General features: G+C 42.4%; 1 protein-coding gene across 1 annotated transcript in view; it reads left to right on the forward strand.

The window, feature by feature from the left end:
* The window catches only part of PLCG2 (phospholipase C gamma 2), an 87,386-nt gene extending 80,474 nt beyond the window's left edge, over positions 1-6,912 (forward strand). The window contains exons 31-33 of the mRNA XM_084644244.1: positions 253-341; positions 4,310-4,494; positions 5,860-6,912. Of these exons, the coding sequence (XP_084500370.1) occupies positions 253-341; positions 4,310-4,494; positions 5,860-5,902 (317 nt within the window). The 3' untranslated portion in view covers positions 5,903-6,912. The remainder of the gene's footprint in view (positions 1-252; positions 342-4,309; positions 4,495-5,859) is intronic.
* The last annotated feature ends 10,028 nt before the right edge of the window (positions 6,913-16,940 follow it).

The raw sequence follows: 16,940 nt of genomic DNA on the forward strand, positions 1-16,940 counted from the left end.
GATCCAAATGTGGGCATCCCTTGAGTTAACTTCTGATTTCTCCAGACCTGGTTTGATTTGCAGGGCTGTGGGAAAACTTCGTCACCCCATCTCTGCCTGCCGCTTCCTTGTAAACTTCAAAGCTCTGCCTGCTCCAAGGAATGGAGCAGGTGAGCAGAATGGAAGGATCTACCCAATCCCATACATGCTTGCCCCCAACTGCAAGCAACCCTTCCTCCTTACTTTAATTACCTCTGTGTACCTTCTCCCCAGGTTTTAGGTCAGTACCTCTCAAAAATGGTTACAGTGAAGATACAGAGCTGGCTTCCCTTCTGGTTTTCTGTGAAATGCAGCAAGTTCTGGTAAGTGCAAAGCCACTTCCTGTGTGTTACACTTTCCTCATCACTTCCGCTACGCCCAAAGCATGGGTCAGTGAGTCCTTTGTGGTAACTAAGAGGTGATAGTTCGCTCATATATTTCTGCCTGATATTGTGTGACCCTTAAATCTTTCACACTGGTTCCTGAATGTTCATTAACCAGAATTCAGTTGCTCGCTATCTGGGTGGAGAGATGTCTCACTCTTTTAAAGAGTGTTCTGCTCACACAGCAGCATTGCCGCTGGCCTCCTTGATTTGAATAAAACCGGCTAGAATTTAATTCTCTGGCAGTAGGAAAGAGCTCTTCTCAAGCTTTTATGCCCTTCTTGGAGGTGAGACTCACTAATATTGAAGCCGCACTTGGCAGTAGATACTCAGGACAGAATATATTCCTTCTCCAGTCTTCAGAATCAATCTATGGGAAAAATAGAAGGCTTTGCCAAAGAGCAAAAGTAAAAACAATAATTGCCAATATTTCATAAAAACCAGAGACCCAGCACTGGATCCCATTGCAGATAAACCTGCCTCATTTTAAGCCTTCACAGAACATCTGTTTGAACCACTATAATTTTGTGTGCACATAATCCTCTTCTTGGAAAAAAATTACAAATCGTTAGGAATGGAATCAGCCAGGCAGGTGGGTGAGCCACACGCAGTTAATTACTATTGATACCCAAAGTTATTGCATACAGTACTTTAAACCAGACCCATCTTGTCTAGTTAGTGCTCTGTCCACTTTCCAAATTTTCAAGTCACAATTCTCCAGGCTTGATAGACACTCTATGAAACAAGTGAGATGCTAGGGAGTCAAGGTGATCTCCCACATACTGCAAATTTCAGAGGAAAAAATACTCTGTTTCTGCTTTACGTTGGTGTAAGCCCACTGGAGTTGATGGAGTGACTCCAAACACAAGCTGCTGTAACTGACACCAGAATCTGGCCACTGCATTTCTTACAGCAGAACACTATGTGCTTCTCATCAGTAAGTCACTGGGTTTCTGGAGGGATTTAGTCCTGCAGCTACGTAGACACTGAACTGGAAGGTATTGCATTTACAGACATGCTCAGTTTCACAGGAGAAGCAGCAGACTTGGAGGAGTTGGGAAACACTCTTTTCCAAGTTGTGCAGAAAGTCTCATGAGACCCCCTATGCAATGACTGTATGCAATCCTGTCAGCTTCTTGGCAGCCATTGTAGCTTTCCATTACCCACTGGAGAAGGGAGAGAAAAGAGGAGTTGCAATGAGGGGGGGTCTGAGGGAAAATAAGAGGTCAGGATCATGAGGGGGAAGGAAGGGTCCCAAGGAAAAAAAGGGGTCAAAGGTGAGGGATCGCAAGGGGGGAGAGGGTCATAATATGAGACTTGTGTATATAAATAAAATGTATATCCTTTAAAAAAGAGTTTTTAAACACATAAGGTCTCAAATCCCATGGGGATGAGCCTGGCATAGAAGGCTAGATAGGACTTTGTTGTTGCCACCTCCTACAAATCCCTCCACCGATAGTGACTCAGTGCTTTACAAAGTGATATCCATGTTCAATATGTAAATATGCTGAGAATCCCTGGTGTCTGGGATTTTCTTCAAAAAATCCAACTCATTATTTGCCTGGGGCAGTGGTGTCTTTTAAAGTGTTGTTCATAGCAGCCGTGCACCTCTCAACCTTCTCAGCAATAAGTCCTTTGACTATAGCACATCTCCCAGCCTCAGTCCCCTTTCTTCCAGCTTGGTAAACCAAAATTGAGATGCAGCGCAAATGTATATTTACAGTGATGAAACCTCAGGATGCTGATGCAGTGGTGGGAGAAATTTTAAAGATTTTTTTTTTTTTTGGACAGTCTATAGTGAACAAAGACTTGCCATGGTCATAAAACTTTTAGAACCTTTGCCAAACCAACCTAGAAGCATCATAAAAACGATCAAGGTATTTTCCATCTGTTACGCTGCTTTTAAAGAAAATCCTCCATAAAATGTTATAATTTAATAACAGATCTATTTATACAGAAACCCCACCTGCATACACTTGGAGAGGCAATCTAAAATTATGAAAGGTCTTGCAGATGGTTTTGAAATTTGTTGAGACATAATTTATACACTGTTATAACATTTTTGCATCTTTATCATGTCAGCCCTTATCCAGTTCCTATTGAAATTAACTGGAGTCTTTCCATATAGTCTAGAAATGTAAGTGTATTAAGAAAGTTTTAAAATTTAGAAGCATGTCTTATTTGCTTGCAAATTTGATTTACTTGCTGTCAAAAGTATGACTGTTTTTGAAGCATTTTCAGATTATCATCAGTTTAGCTGGCATTTGTGTTTTTAACAGAAATTCCCAAAGTGTCCACTTCAATCTTACTTTTCAAATCCAGCGTTGGTGGATACAGTTACTTGTGAGAATAAATGAGGGCATGTAGCTGTCTAAGTGGTCAGCAATTGGCCATTTGCATGTCCTCATTTATGACTGAAGGAGGCAAGCTTGGTCCCCTTTAAAAATGAGACCCTTTATTTCATATTTTTAAAATGCGTACTATGTAGGGTAGAGCAGAGAGGTTGTGCTTCAGCTCCTTGACATCCCCAGAGAGGGAGCTGCAGCACGGTATCAGCTGTAGTGCAGGGGGATGGTGTGCGTGTGTGTATGTGTATCCTTGATTTTACAGTTTGTTAACCTGGTAAGCATGTTGCGAAGCTCATCCATTATCTTAGGCATCTGGGGAGCCAGTGGGCTGAGGGGTGAAAGGAGCTTGATTATTAGTATGTCTGCTGTGACAGTGCCTTCTGTTTACTGGTCGCATGTTTCTTTGTTGGTGTGGGATGTTTTGATATTGGTGTGGAACTTAAGACCCCAGTCCTGCCAAGATTTACACAGATGGGCACTACACAGATGAGATTACCCGTGTGCATAATGTTTTAAAATAGTCCATAAATGGCTCCCGGTGTCAAAGGGGTATTGTGGTTTACTAACTGTTTGTTTGTGAAGAATTTTGAGAGCCCTTTTTCTAGAAGATGACATGCAAGTACAAATGCAAATTAAAGGCCTAATCCTGCAAACATTAAGGATAAGCTTGCACTGCAGCTGGGACCCCTCAGCCTGGTGAACAGACGCGCTCAAGCATAGTTCAAGCTAGTGTGCGAAACATAGCAATGTGGACTTAGTGGCTTGAGTGGCAGCTTGAAGTCTCCAGCCCACCTGACCCCCTGGGTCTGAACTTGGGTGGCTAGCCTGAGTCTCTGCCAGAGCTGCAACCTCTGACATTATTTTTAGTGTACTAGCTTGAGTCCCACTAGCCAAGTGTATCTGCTGGGATTGGAAGGCTCATTCCTGGCTGCAGTTTAGACATATCCTAAGGAGCAGATACTTCGCTGGTGTAAACTGTCATAGCTGCAGTGAAGTCAATAGAGCTATGACAGCTTACACCAGTGAAGAATCTGCCCCCTTAGCCATAGTACTGATGGCCATGAATGGTCCCATTTAATGCTTGGTGTTTGAAGAATCTGACCTTTCGTTTGCAGCTTAATAAGAAACTCCATTGGAAGCAATGAGACTTAGTAATAAGCCCAATCCTTGGTAGTGTTTGCATACTGGGCTCTATCAGATATAACCTTCAAAAATTAAAATGTCTTTCCAGTGTTTCAAGACTATTAGAAGATAAAGTAACTGCAATTGTAACACACAGCCTCCTCCCTTTCTTTCCTCAGCATACCTGTATACGTCATCAAATGCTTTCTCTGTAATCCATTTATTTCTCACTGATCACCATGGTGTTTGAACACCTTACCTTTTTTAAAAGCTTATTTTTATGAGCATCTTCTTTTTTTCAGTGTTTTCTCAGTTATTTATTTTGTTTCCACATGTGTCTTACAAAAAATAATTTACAAACTACTACTTAGAAAAATCAGGGAAGAATAGCTTGTGTAAGATGCTGAATTGGTTTCTGGTGTTCTTTTTCTCTTGAAGGAAAGCGAAGAGGCGCTTTATTCATCATGTCGGCAGCTTCGGAAGCGCCAGGCAGAGCTGAACAACCAGCTCTTCCTGTATGACACCCACCAGAACTTAAGGAACCCTAACAGAGATGCCTTACTAAAAGAATTCAGTGTGAATGAGAACCAATTACAAATGTATCAAGAGACATGCAGCAGGAGGTAGGTTGATCCTCTTTATTCTGCCCAGGGTCCCCCAAAAGGGTCCTCATATCTAAGGGGTCCTGTATGGCACAAAGGCTTCAGCTTTATTAAGATAAGATAATTTCTGGCCCACTTGGCTTGGACTAGAAGCCATGCTTCACTCTTGTAAAGGGAGTTTGAGCCTCCACTGAACCAGACTCCAGCAGCCCATGCTGATGAGTGTCTTGGTCCCAGTGACTCACTGAATGCCACAATCTTTGGAGCTTAGACCCTTTCCTACCATCCAGCTCAAACAGCCAAATAAATTACCCACCATAAAGACTGCATTGTGACATAAACATACTGGAACATGTGGGACCAGAACATAGTTCCGGTTTGACTCAAACACCAATGAAAACACAATGGTTAGTCTTAGCGACAACATGGAATTGCCAGTTATTCCCAGACTCTATCCTAAGGAAAAAAGACCCCTTGCCCTAAGCCTTGCCCCAGCTTATGGGTGGGTACAGGGAGAACAGGACCTTCCTGTAGCAGGAGGAGATCCTGAATGGATGTTTGCTCCTCCCCCAGCCTAAAGCGGGGAGAGGGGTCAAATCCTTTCCTCCCAGCCAATCAGAGGCCAGTCTTTCAGGTCTCTTTAGAACCAGAGAAGTGACCAATGCCACAGCTCAATGCAGAGCCAGGGTTATGATTGGTCAGTAGGAGCAAGGTGCTGCTGGCATTCATCCAAGGAAAACCCAGTTGGCAACTATCCTGTCACCCTGTGAGTCTGTGGTAGAGCTGAAGGTGGGGAGCTGAGCTGAGTTAATATTATGGGCTAGTGGTAGGCGCAAAGGACTGAGAGTTGAGATTCATGAGTTCTATTCATAAGTCCACATAATTTCTGTGTACTGGTGCATCTCTGTGTTCAGTGGGGATGATATTTACTCACTTCCTTGGGGTGTGGTGTGTTTTTGAGATTCCTGGATGGAAGGTGCTGTAAGTATATGTTGTGATAATTATAAGCACACCCCAAGAGACACTTACCTTTTAGTAAACTGGGTGGAAACTGGAATATTTGGGGACCAAATATTTAAAGATGGGAAAATGGATATTCCTAGAAGGACCAGCATTTCAGCATGCAAATAGAGAGTTATGAAAGTAGTTTGTGTGTGCATTTTTGTGGGAATGTCCATGACATTGTTCTTTGAATTTTTTGGCTCTTTTTAAAAAATATATGTACAAAGCTTTGAATATATGAAGTGCCATATATATGCTGTTACTGTGTTTACATTTTAATTTAAAGAAAAGAAATGGAAGTACACAGAGTTGCTGAGTTGACCTTTGTATTTTTTCTTAGAATACCTAGCAGAATTGTTGACTTGAATTTTCTTTTTCCTGAAGATTAAAGGAGAAGAAAGTCAGTAACAGCAAATTCTACTCCTAGAGAAGCTATTCCTTTTGGTGCACCTTTTAGAAAGCCATTCAGGAAGAGACATTAATTTACCCTGATCGTCATACTCAATGAAGGTCTCATCAGGCTGAATTTACTAAGAAGAAAGATGGGTTTCCTTAATTTTTCTTGTAGGAGGAACTATTTTCATTGTTGTTAAATTTATCTTCTGTACAAAGCATACACACAGTGCAGGCTAGATTTTCTGCATATTCGAGTCATTATTTGCATCCAGTATCACAAACCTTAGAGTAAGAAGGAAACTAAGGGTCAGCTTTTCACAGCTACAGGGTGTGCAGACAACTTGCATGCATTTGTGCAGGGCTAACTTACCCTTACGAATACCCAAAGTACAAGTACAAATCATCTACAGTATTTGTGTGCACAGGACACAAGTTAGGCATTCACAACCATTTGCACACACACAACATTAATAATCTGACTCCTTATGATTGACAGATAATGGGTTTAATTTATTACATGCTGTAAAAGCACTTTTACAATATGATTGTGACATCAGATACAGCAGATTGTATCCCCGACACATAACCATCCATTGCCCAGAATATTTTATGCTGTATTTTCTTCTGATAGATGTTTCTTGTTACATTTTTTAATGCCAGTGAATGAGTTAATTTTCTAAAACTAAATGTACTCCAAGATTGTAGATGGGTTATTTGTTGGATTCTGTGAAAAGCTTTAAAAAAAAAAAGAGAGAGAAATACGACATTATTTTGTGTCACGTAAATCAGCTCCGTCAAGGCAGTGCAAGAAAATATTTTTTATACATAAGGTAGGAGCGAGAAAGAAAAGGTATTTTAAACTCCAGTTGGATAATTTACTTTGGTGTAACATCGTTTCTCACATCCTTCCAGCTGCTAATCTGCATACAAATGAATTGTTTGAAAACTGTCCATCTGTAGTCTTGCAGACCTTCTTACAAGATAATGTCAATCAGTGCTGTTTGGTTTTTTTAATGTTGTCTGTTTACCCAAAATATATTTAATCCATAACATAACTGTGCAGAAATACAGATAGATACATTATCCTTATGGCTTCAGTCACTAGTAGGAACATACAAGTTATAGATGGAAAAAAATCTATGAGATCAGCAAGTTTGTTTCTCTGCAAGAGCATAGAATCATAGAATATCAGGGTTGGAAGGGATCTCAGGAGGTCATCTAGTCAAACCCCCTGCTCAAAGCAGGACCAGTCCCCAACTAAATCATCCCAGCCAGGGCTTTGTCAAGCCTGACCTTAAAAACTTCTAAGGAAGGAGATTCCACCACCGCCCTAGGTAATGCATGCCAGTGTTTCACCACCCTCCTAGTGAAAAAGTTTTTCCTAATATCCAACCTAAACCTCCCCCACTGCAACTTGAGACCATTACTTCTCGTTCTGTCATCTGCTACCACTGAGAACAGTCGAGATCCATCCTCTTTGAAACCCCCTCATTCTTCTCTTCCGCAGACTAAACAATCCCAGTTCCCTCAGCCTCTCCTCATAAGTCATGTGTTCCAGTCCCCTAATCATTTTTGTTGCCCCCTGCTGGACATTTTCCAATTTTTCCACATCCTTCTTGTAGTGTGGGGCCCAAAACTGGACATAGTACTCCAGATGAGGCCACACCAATGTCGAATACAGGGGAACAATCACGTCCCTCGATCTGCTGGCAATGCCCCTACTTATACAGCCCAAAATGCCATTGGCCTTCTTGGCAACAAGGGCACACTGTTGACTCATATCCAGCTTCTCCTCCACTGTAACCCCTAGGTCCTTTTCTGCAGAACTGCTGCCCAGCCATTTGGTCCCTAGTCTGTAGCAGTGCATGGGATTCTTCCGTACTAAGTGCAGGACTCCGCACTTGTTCTTATTGAACCACGTCAGATTTCTTTTGGCCCAATCCTCTAATTTGTCTAGGTCCCTCTGTATCCTATCCCTACCCTCCAGCGTATCTACCTCTCCTCCCAGTTTAGTGTCATCTGCAAACTTGCTGAGGGTGCAATCCACACCCTCCTCCAGATCATTTATGAAGATATTGAACAAAACTGGCCCGAGGACCGACCCTTGGGGCACTCCACTTGATAGCGGCTGCCAACTAGATATGGAGCCATTGATCACTACCCGTTGAGCCCGACGATCCAGCCAGCTTTCTATCCACCTTATAGTCCGAACATCCAGCCCATACTTCTTTAACTTGCTGGCAAGAATACTGTGGGAGACTGTGTCAAAAGCTTTGCTAAAGTCAAGGAACAACACGTCCACTGCTTTCCTCTCATCCACAGAGCCAGTTATCTCGTCATAGAAATCAGTTAGGTTAATCAGGCATGACTTGCCCTTGGTGAATCCATGCTGACTGTTCCTGATCACTTTCCTCTCCTCTAAGTGCTTCAGAATGGATTCCTTGAGGACCTGCTCCATGATTTTTCCGGGGACTCAGGTGAGGCTGACTGGCCTGTGGTTCCCAGGATCCTCCTTCTTCCCTTTTTTAAAGATGGGCACTACATTAGCCTTTTTCCAGTCATCCGGGACTTCCCCTGATCGCCATGAGTTTTCAAAGATAATGGCCAATGGCTCTGCAATCACATCCGTCAACTCCTTTAGCACTCTCGGATGCAGCGCATCCGGCCCCATGGACTTGTGCGCGTCCAGCTTTTCTAAATAGTCCTGAACCACTTCTTTCTCCACAGAGTGCTGGTCACCTCCTCCCCATGCTATGCTGTGCTGCCCAGTGCAGTAGTCTGGGAACTGACCTTGTTCGTGAAGACAGAGGCAAAAAAAGCATTGAGTACATTAGCTTTTTCCACATCCTCTGTCACTAGGTTGCCTCCCTCATTCAGTAAGGGGCCCACATTTTCCTTGACTTTCTTCTTGTTGCTAACATACCTGAAGAAACCCTTCTTGTTACTCTTAACATCTCTTGCTAGCTGCAACTCCAGGTGTGATTTGGCCTTCCTGATTTCACTCCTGCATGCCCGAGCAATATTTTTATACTCTTCCCTGGTTATTTGTCCAATCTTCCACTTCTTGTAAGCTTCTTTTTTGTGTTTTAAGATCAGCAAGGATTTCACTGACAAGCCAAGCTGGTCGCCTGCCATATTTACTATTCTTTCTACGCATCGCGATGGTTTGTCCCTGTAACCTCAATAAGGATTCTTTAAAATACAGCCAGCTCTCCTGGACTCCTTCCCCGTCATATTATTCTCCCAGGGGATCCTGCCCATCAGTTCCTGAGGGAGTCGAAGTCTGCTTTTCTGAAGTCCAGGGTGCGTATTCTGCTCCTCTCCTTTCTTCCCTATGTCAGGATCCTGAACTCGACCATCTCATGGTCACTGCCTCCCAGGTTCCCATCCACTTTTGCTTCCTCTACTAATTCTTCCCGGTTTGTGAGCAGCAGGTCAAGAAGAGCTCTGCCCCTAGTTGGTTCCTCCAACACTTGCACCAGGAAATTGTCCCCTACATTTTCCAAAAACTTCCTGGATTGTTTGTGCATCACTGTATTGCTCTCCCAGCAAATATCAGGGTGATTGAAGTCTCCCATGAGAACCAGGGTCTGTGATCTAATGACTTCCGTGAGTTGCCAGAAGAAAGCCTCATCTACCTCATCCCCCTGGTCCGGTGGTCTATAGCAGACTCCCACCACGACATCACCCTTGTTGCTCACACTTCTAAACTTAATCCAGAGACTCTCAGGTTTTTCTGCATTCATACTTGAGCTCTGAGCAGTCATACTGCTCCCTTACATACAATGCAACTCCCCCACCTTTTCTACCCTGCCTGTCCTTCCTGAACAGTTTATATCCATCCATGACAGTACTCCAGTTATGTGAGTTATCCTACCAAGTCTCTGTTGTTCCAATCACATCATAATTCCTTGACTGTGCCAGGACTTCCAGTTCTCCCTGCTTGTTTCCCAGGCTTCTTGCATTTGTGTATAGGCACTTGAGATAACTCACTGATCGTCCCTCTTTCTCAGTATGAGGCAGGAGCCCTCCCCTCTCGCGTGCTCCTGCTCGTGCTTCTTCCCGGTATCCCACTTCCCCACTTACCTCAGGGCTTTGGTCTCCTTCCCCCGGTGAACCTCGTTTAAAGCCCTCCTCACTAGGTTAGCCAGCCTGCTTGCGAAGATGCTCTTCCCTCTCTTCATTAGGTGGAGCCCGCCTCTGCCTAGCACTCCTCCTCCTTGGAACACCATCCCACCAGCAGAAGCGTTTGGATGATGTATCAGATACCAAACATCTTAATATTTGTATGCATTGATTCTTCATGTTAGTAGCACATTACTCATTAATAAGAAATGACTAGTCACAGTATGCATATGTGGGTGGAGTTTTGCAATCTGTATGTTTGAATGTACATTTCAGGTAAGTGCAGAAGAGCTTCTTTTCTTCTGTCTAAGTAATTGCCCAAGGCTTAAAGTGACACACAGGTAATGTTGGATCTCTCACCACTGAAAGCGTGTTTGCGTTTGGAATTCATTGCACAGTGAACTGCCTCAGCGATTTTCAGTTTCCCTTGCTCCCCATGCCACCACTTCTGCTGATCTGCTATCTCAAAATTCATTTAATTGATTCCACTATGCATTCACAGCTGATATTTCAAGGAGCACCCTTGAGGTTTCAGTTACTCCAGAAAGACAGTCTTGTCTCATTTATCTTCATATGAAAGTGCTATAGCAGAGAGTCAGGAAATACTAGGGTTGGGTTTTGAATTTCCCTCTGCATACAAGCTCCCTGAAGATGCAGGCTTCTCTTGTACATTTTTTGGAAATTAAATACCAGGTACCAAATCCAAAAGATAAGAGAGGAGTAGCACATTAAAGTACGTTTACTCTTCTCCTTCCTGATAAGTCGAAAAACTATTCTGTCCCCAAATGAAGTTGGGATGCACAGCTTGGGACTTAAAGGAAAAGAACTTTTTGCATGTGGATTCAGATTTCTTCCCCATCCTGCTTCCTGCCAAATCACCACCACAGACCATATTGCCTAGGGGCTGCCCTGGGGGAGTTTGCTACAATGCCAGGCAGCCAATTAACAGGCAGGTCGGGAAAGCGAAAATTCCAGAAATCCTTGCATGCTAGACCACTAGGTGCCCAAAAAGTTTGTTCTTACAGGAAATCCACCTCCCTTAAAAAAAAAAAAAATAGACACTTTGAACAGCTCCTCGAGCCATATGTAAGATTAACACCCTGACAATGCTGTGTTCTCATTTCTCAGTGAAGTATTTTGGATATAGTGTTATGACTGCCAGAGCCCCGAAGTGAGAGATTCTCCTTGGACAAGATCCCAATAATTTTCTGCCAAAAATTCAAAACTAAATAAAAACATCAGCTGTGGCTTCTGGACATAAATTGTCCACATGGCATAATTGTCCTGGCTTCTCTCATTGTTATAAGCATTGCTGCCACAGAGCAGCATATGTATGATGAATCATATTGCCCTCTACTACTGCTGTGTAAATGTTTATGAATTAGCACATTGCACCACACTTCAAAGATTCTCTGCACATGTGCTATGTTAAACTGGTTGTGAGAAGAGCCCTTAAATGTATGTTTAAGTTCAACTCATTTTACAGTGAGCTGCTTTTCCAGAATCACTCTTCCCAAATATTGTACTGTACCTGGAAGGAAAAGGGTTGAATTACCAATTTTGCAGACATTCAAGGCCTTGTCAAAATTGAGCAATAGTTCTTTCTATCCTAATTTCTTGTGTTCTATGTTAGAACACATTTACCCAAAAGCCTCTGGATACTTTGCCAGGGTAAACTCCATGTCAATTCTCTCACGGCTTTGAGGCTGTTATGATTCTGTTGATATTGATGTATGTCAGATGTTATTCACCCTAGAGGTGAAGTCTTACCAAGACAAAACTGAAGGCTGTATCTACTTGGAAGGACAGTAATCCTGATGTTCACCAGACATTAAATTAGGGAACAAATTTCTGCATATGCAATTTCCTTAATTACACAGGCAAATGCCATTTGCATGAGCGCCCAGTTACCTGCTCATGTGGTAAATTTTATGTCACTTGGGGTCCTTCAATCAAGGCTGGAAGTCTTTCTAACAGATCAGTTCTAGTTCAGCTACATGTTACTTTGTGTGATGCAGGTGAAATGTGTAGCCGGGGTCACGCAGGAGGTCAAACTAGATGGTCTTAATGGCCTCTGCTGGCCTTTAAATCTATGAATATGTGTATGTGCCAAATTAGAGGCCAAGTTGAGGCTGACTGAAAATTTGCATCTGTGGCTTGTTACATACATTCTGAATGTTTTCCTCAGACACATCTGGAAATTTCTCCATTTTGGCCATGATTCTATTTTTTTAATATTGCAGTTTCTTTTAACTAACATTCCAAATGAGAGATGAATTCAGAGGTTCAGAAAAGATCATTATTGAATACTCTGGAACCAATCAAGAGGCAGTGGTCTGACTGACTGTAGTATGAGTTGAGGGGAAATTTTTATTGACCTCAGCTGATTGAGTTAGGATGTAGTTATTTCCATGTGTGATCTCACTGGTTGACTTAGTTCCAGGCCAGAATATTGTTTACCTCCTCAGAAATAGTAGAAATTTACTGATTCTCATCACATGACTATTTTAGCCCATCAGGAGCCAAGATTTTCTTCTCCTATGTAACAGCAGTGTTTATGGGCATGTCTACAAAGCATCTGGGCCTGAGCCTTCCAGCCCAGGTCTACAGACTCATGTTGGTGGGGCTCACACTAGCTCTGTACAAATAGCTGTGTAGATGCCGCGGCTTGGGCTGGAGCTTGGAGCAACCATGGCTTGGGCTGGGAAGCTTGCTTTCAGATTCAGTGTACACTTAGTCCTTGGAATCAAACAAACCTCCCAGAGCTACTAAAGATAAGGATTTCTGACACGCTTAGAATAATGTTCCTTGAGGATCATTTCGTATTGTTAGATTAAACAATCCAGTGTATTGTTGAAAATTTGGGGACTTTTTCAGTAATTAGAAAATAATGAACATTTTTGAAGGAAAATGCATTGTTTTTTTTTTGTTTTTTTTTAGCAGCAGAGGCTGTAAAAACCCAGTCAGTTCTCTGGGAGCTGGGGTGGAGATAATTGAAATTTAATTTATTTTTTTTTAAATAAATAAGTATATATGTGCATATGTAAGTGTGTGCGTGTTCATTGGTATCTGTTACTTTTGTGACAGGTTAAAGAGCTGCCATAAATTCTCAATGAATCTCTAGTGTGTTAGTTTCTTATTTACAAATATCAGCCTCGCTACTTCAACTCTTTAAAGATGTTTTGAGAAGGAAGGGAGGGACACATGTCAAGTGTTGACGTAGTTTGAGCACTAGAAATTTTAATGGCATCTCTTCTAAAATTTCAATAGATACATTTTCAATTTGTAGTTGTACTTTTGATAATTCACATTCAGGAACACCAAGCGTGTACTAAATTTTGGAAACCTTGTGGCATAGCCTGCGAGTTAAAGTAATACCTTAATGATCTTTACCCAGTTGCACAAGGAAAAAAAAATGTGGAGCTGGCTTAGATAAAGGATCATTATAAAACACTGGAAGTGGAACATCTGCAGCTGATTTTTGGGGATGTTTAAAAGTATTTTTCTTAGTAAGCTGCAGGTTTCCTATTTTGATTTTGAAAAGTGAAAGAGGCAAGGTGTCCCTCACTCCTTTCTATCACCAGTCCTTTGTTCTATTTACTAGGAAGAGCTGGAAGACAGAAGAATTATTGACAATACCAAATGCTGATCTAGTATGGACTAGCGTATACAGTGCTTTTCATCCATAGATCTCAAAGTGCTGTACAAAGGGAGATCAGCATCATTATCCCCATATTACTCACATACAGCTAACTAGTTTTGGGAGTGGGTGAGCAGGCTATTTTGGGGGCTGGGAAGAAGGTGTGTTCCTCCCTGTGCATGCTGTCTCAGGAAAAGGGTCTGGAGCTAAAGGATCTGCCATTTCGTGGATCCACATGTCCTTCCACCTGCAGGGAGCAGGAGGGAGTAATGGCTATGGACCAGCTCCGTGGATGAGCAGAGAATGATTCCTCCTGCATCCTGCTTGCTTCTGTGCAGTTCTCCTGTGTCCAGCTGAGCTCCATAGGCAGGTCAGGCACTGGGGAGAGGCTCCTGGAGCAAATCATGTGCTTTTGGGGTTATTTTTCTTTGGTTTGTGTGCATTTTGTCTCACTGCATGAAAAAACTACCTTCCTCACAGTTTTGCTTGTCCTGGATGATCCCAGAGCCCTTACTCTTGCAAATAATCTAGTTTAAGTGATCCAGGCCTGCTCTTATAAGTAATGGCTAAAAGCAATCCAGTGCTCTACATAATCTTTATCCATACAGCCATCCAGGCCTTTTCGCCCATCAGAAATATTGTCACGGGTTAATCTTTTCACTCAAGATGTTGGCACATCTCCCTGAGGTTCCCAGCAAAGCTGTTGTTGAGGCATTATAAACACACAGGTTTTCATTGTCTGCTCTGAGCCAAGGTCCTCAAACACAGGGCACGACTTATTTGCTGCGTTGGCCTCAGTGCTGCCTTCTATCATGGGCCCAAGACTGGAATCTCTTTGATCTTCCACTAAGAATGAATCCCTTATCTGGCATTGCCTGGCGCTAGTTAATTTGAAAGTGGCAGTGAAGAGCAAACCAGTACAGCATATTTAGGCACAATAGCCTTTGTGACAATGCAGGAAGAACTCCCCTCAGTGCCTACTCTTCATTTGGCATAGTAACCACTGGCACCAATTCCAGACATATCCTCTGCTGCCAATGTCTGTCTTGGCACAGCAAGTCCTTACAGATGCCTGTCAAGGTAAAAGTAAGAAGAGAGAATCAATAAGAGGGGCATAAGAAAAAGAGGAAGTGCCGTCTTTCTCCTTTATACTCTGACCCTTGAAGGTCATGGATTAGGAGATGTATAGAACCCTGCTGCATCTCAGCTAGGAAACCAGTACCCCCTAGTTTAAACACCCATTCCATGGGAGCTGTTGCAGCCCCAGTGGCCTGGCTTAGGCAGGTGCCCCCTGGTGGAGTTAAGCAAAGCAGCAACTTCAAGTTTGATGCACACTTTCATCACATGCTGCTCCTCAGATGCCCAGTTTGGAAGAGCGGTGCTACAGCTCGTGTTTAGCTAAGAACTCCTCAGCCACCATCCCCCAGGTGGAGTACTGGCTCTTGAAGAAGGGAGGTTATGGACTGTGTGTGTTGTTCAAGAGTTGCCTCTGTGTATTTCCGCTAGCCATCCACCTTCCCCTCAGAGCTGGAGTTCTATATAAGCTCAGAACTGCAGGCTAGGCAGCAAGAACTAAGGCTGTCAGGCAGACTGAACTTAAATTGCTGGGGAATTTCTTTTAAACATCAGAATTAGGGTAGCTCCAATGTCAAAACGAGACTATTTAAAATTTAGATAAAAAACCAAGTGTGAATTTGACTTGTCAACATAAAGGGCAGGAACAAAATTGTTGTTCCCAAAATTATGGATGCTAAAACGTGTCAGTATTTCCCCCGTGTCGTAAACTGAAAAATAGTCTACTTAAAAGTGCTGCTGTGAGTGGAATTCCAAGTTTCATAATATAAAATGTTCATAGCTCCTCATATAAAAACATGAAGTCCTTTTGGGGTGATACTACATGTTAAGGAAATTATTGTAATAGTATTTTTAGAAGCTTGAATAACAATGGAACACAAAAATAATTGCTAGCCAAGGGCAGTTGATGGAATGGTGTTTAACTGCTTGATAATACTGAGGCCCTCAGCTACTTAACACTTGAACCAACTCCTTCATTTTAAATAAGCATTTTTTATAGTTGGAAAAATCTAGAAACGTGAGCTTCTTCAAGCACTTTAATAGTAATTGCTACAGATTAGCCTACTGTATAGAAGTGTGTTCCAGAATAAGACATTACACATCTAATACCTTTAACCCATAAAAGCACCCCCAAAACTTCTAGTTCCGTGTTTAATTTTTTTCCCCTTGTAAGCACACTGCTTGGTCAATAGCAAATCCACCCACTGTGAGTCAAATTCTTCTGTAATGTAACTCTACTTAATTCAATACCAGAGATGAATTTGGCCTCTGAATGAAAAGATGGCTGCACCAATGTTAGTTTGCAAATCATCAAACCTTCTACTAGATCTATTAGAGTTGCAGAACCTGAAGACTAGTTGTAAGGGTTAGAACTAACAGATTTCCTAGATAAATTGGATTTACTACATGTTTGCTTTCTGTTTAACACCAGTGTGCCAGATCATTATGAGATGACCAAAAGTAACTCACGTGGTACAAATTCTCAAGCAAGATCTTGACACCAACTGGTGGTTTATACTCCCAAGCATGTATACTCCCAATCCACCAATAATCAGAGTAGCCAATGATCCTGTCACACTACCTAATTCACTGTTCCTGTGACAGTAAGAGGTATTAGGGTCATAGATCTTATCTAGTATGACAAAATTGACTAATGTGCAGGGATTAACCACTCGAGCGTATTTCAACCTTTTTGATGTTAATCCTAATGGAAAAATTCCCTGTGTGAATTGGAATTAGAGTGAATTTACCACCTCTGTACATGAGGAAGCTTTAGGTATATCCCTCTATCTTAGATCACAGCTCATTTTTGGTCAGGTCTGAGTGCACCGAAGGCTAGGAGTGAACCATAGAATACCAGGGTTGGAAGGGACCTCAGGAGGTCATCTAGTCCAACCCCCTGCTCATAGCAGGACCAATCCCCAATTTTTGCCCCAGATCCCTAAATGGCCCCCTCAAGGATTGAACTCACAACCCTGGGTTTAGCAGGCCAATGCTCAAACCACTGAGCTATCCCTCCCCCCAAGGGACAATGTATGAACTTTTCAGAATACAGTTCCTTTGGACAGGGGTACAGGAATCTTCTCAGTAGCAAGGATCATGGATATAATTCTCTCAATGTGAAAAAGGCCAAATGAAGACAATTGGTTATACACCTTGCAGCATGCCTCTATAACTGAAAACAAAATGCCATTTGCAATCATATTGAACTTCACACCCCGTGTATGAC

This window comes from Lepidochelys olivacea (assembly GCF_965140295.1).
Source record: "Lepidochelys olivacea isolate rLepOli2 genome assembly, chromosome: 12".
NCBI classification, from domain to species: Eukaryota; Metazoa; Chordata; order Testudines; family Cheloniidae; genus Lepidochelys; species Lepidochelys olivacea.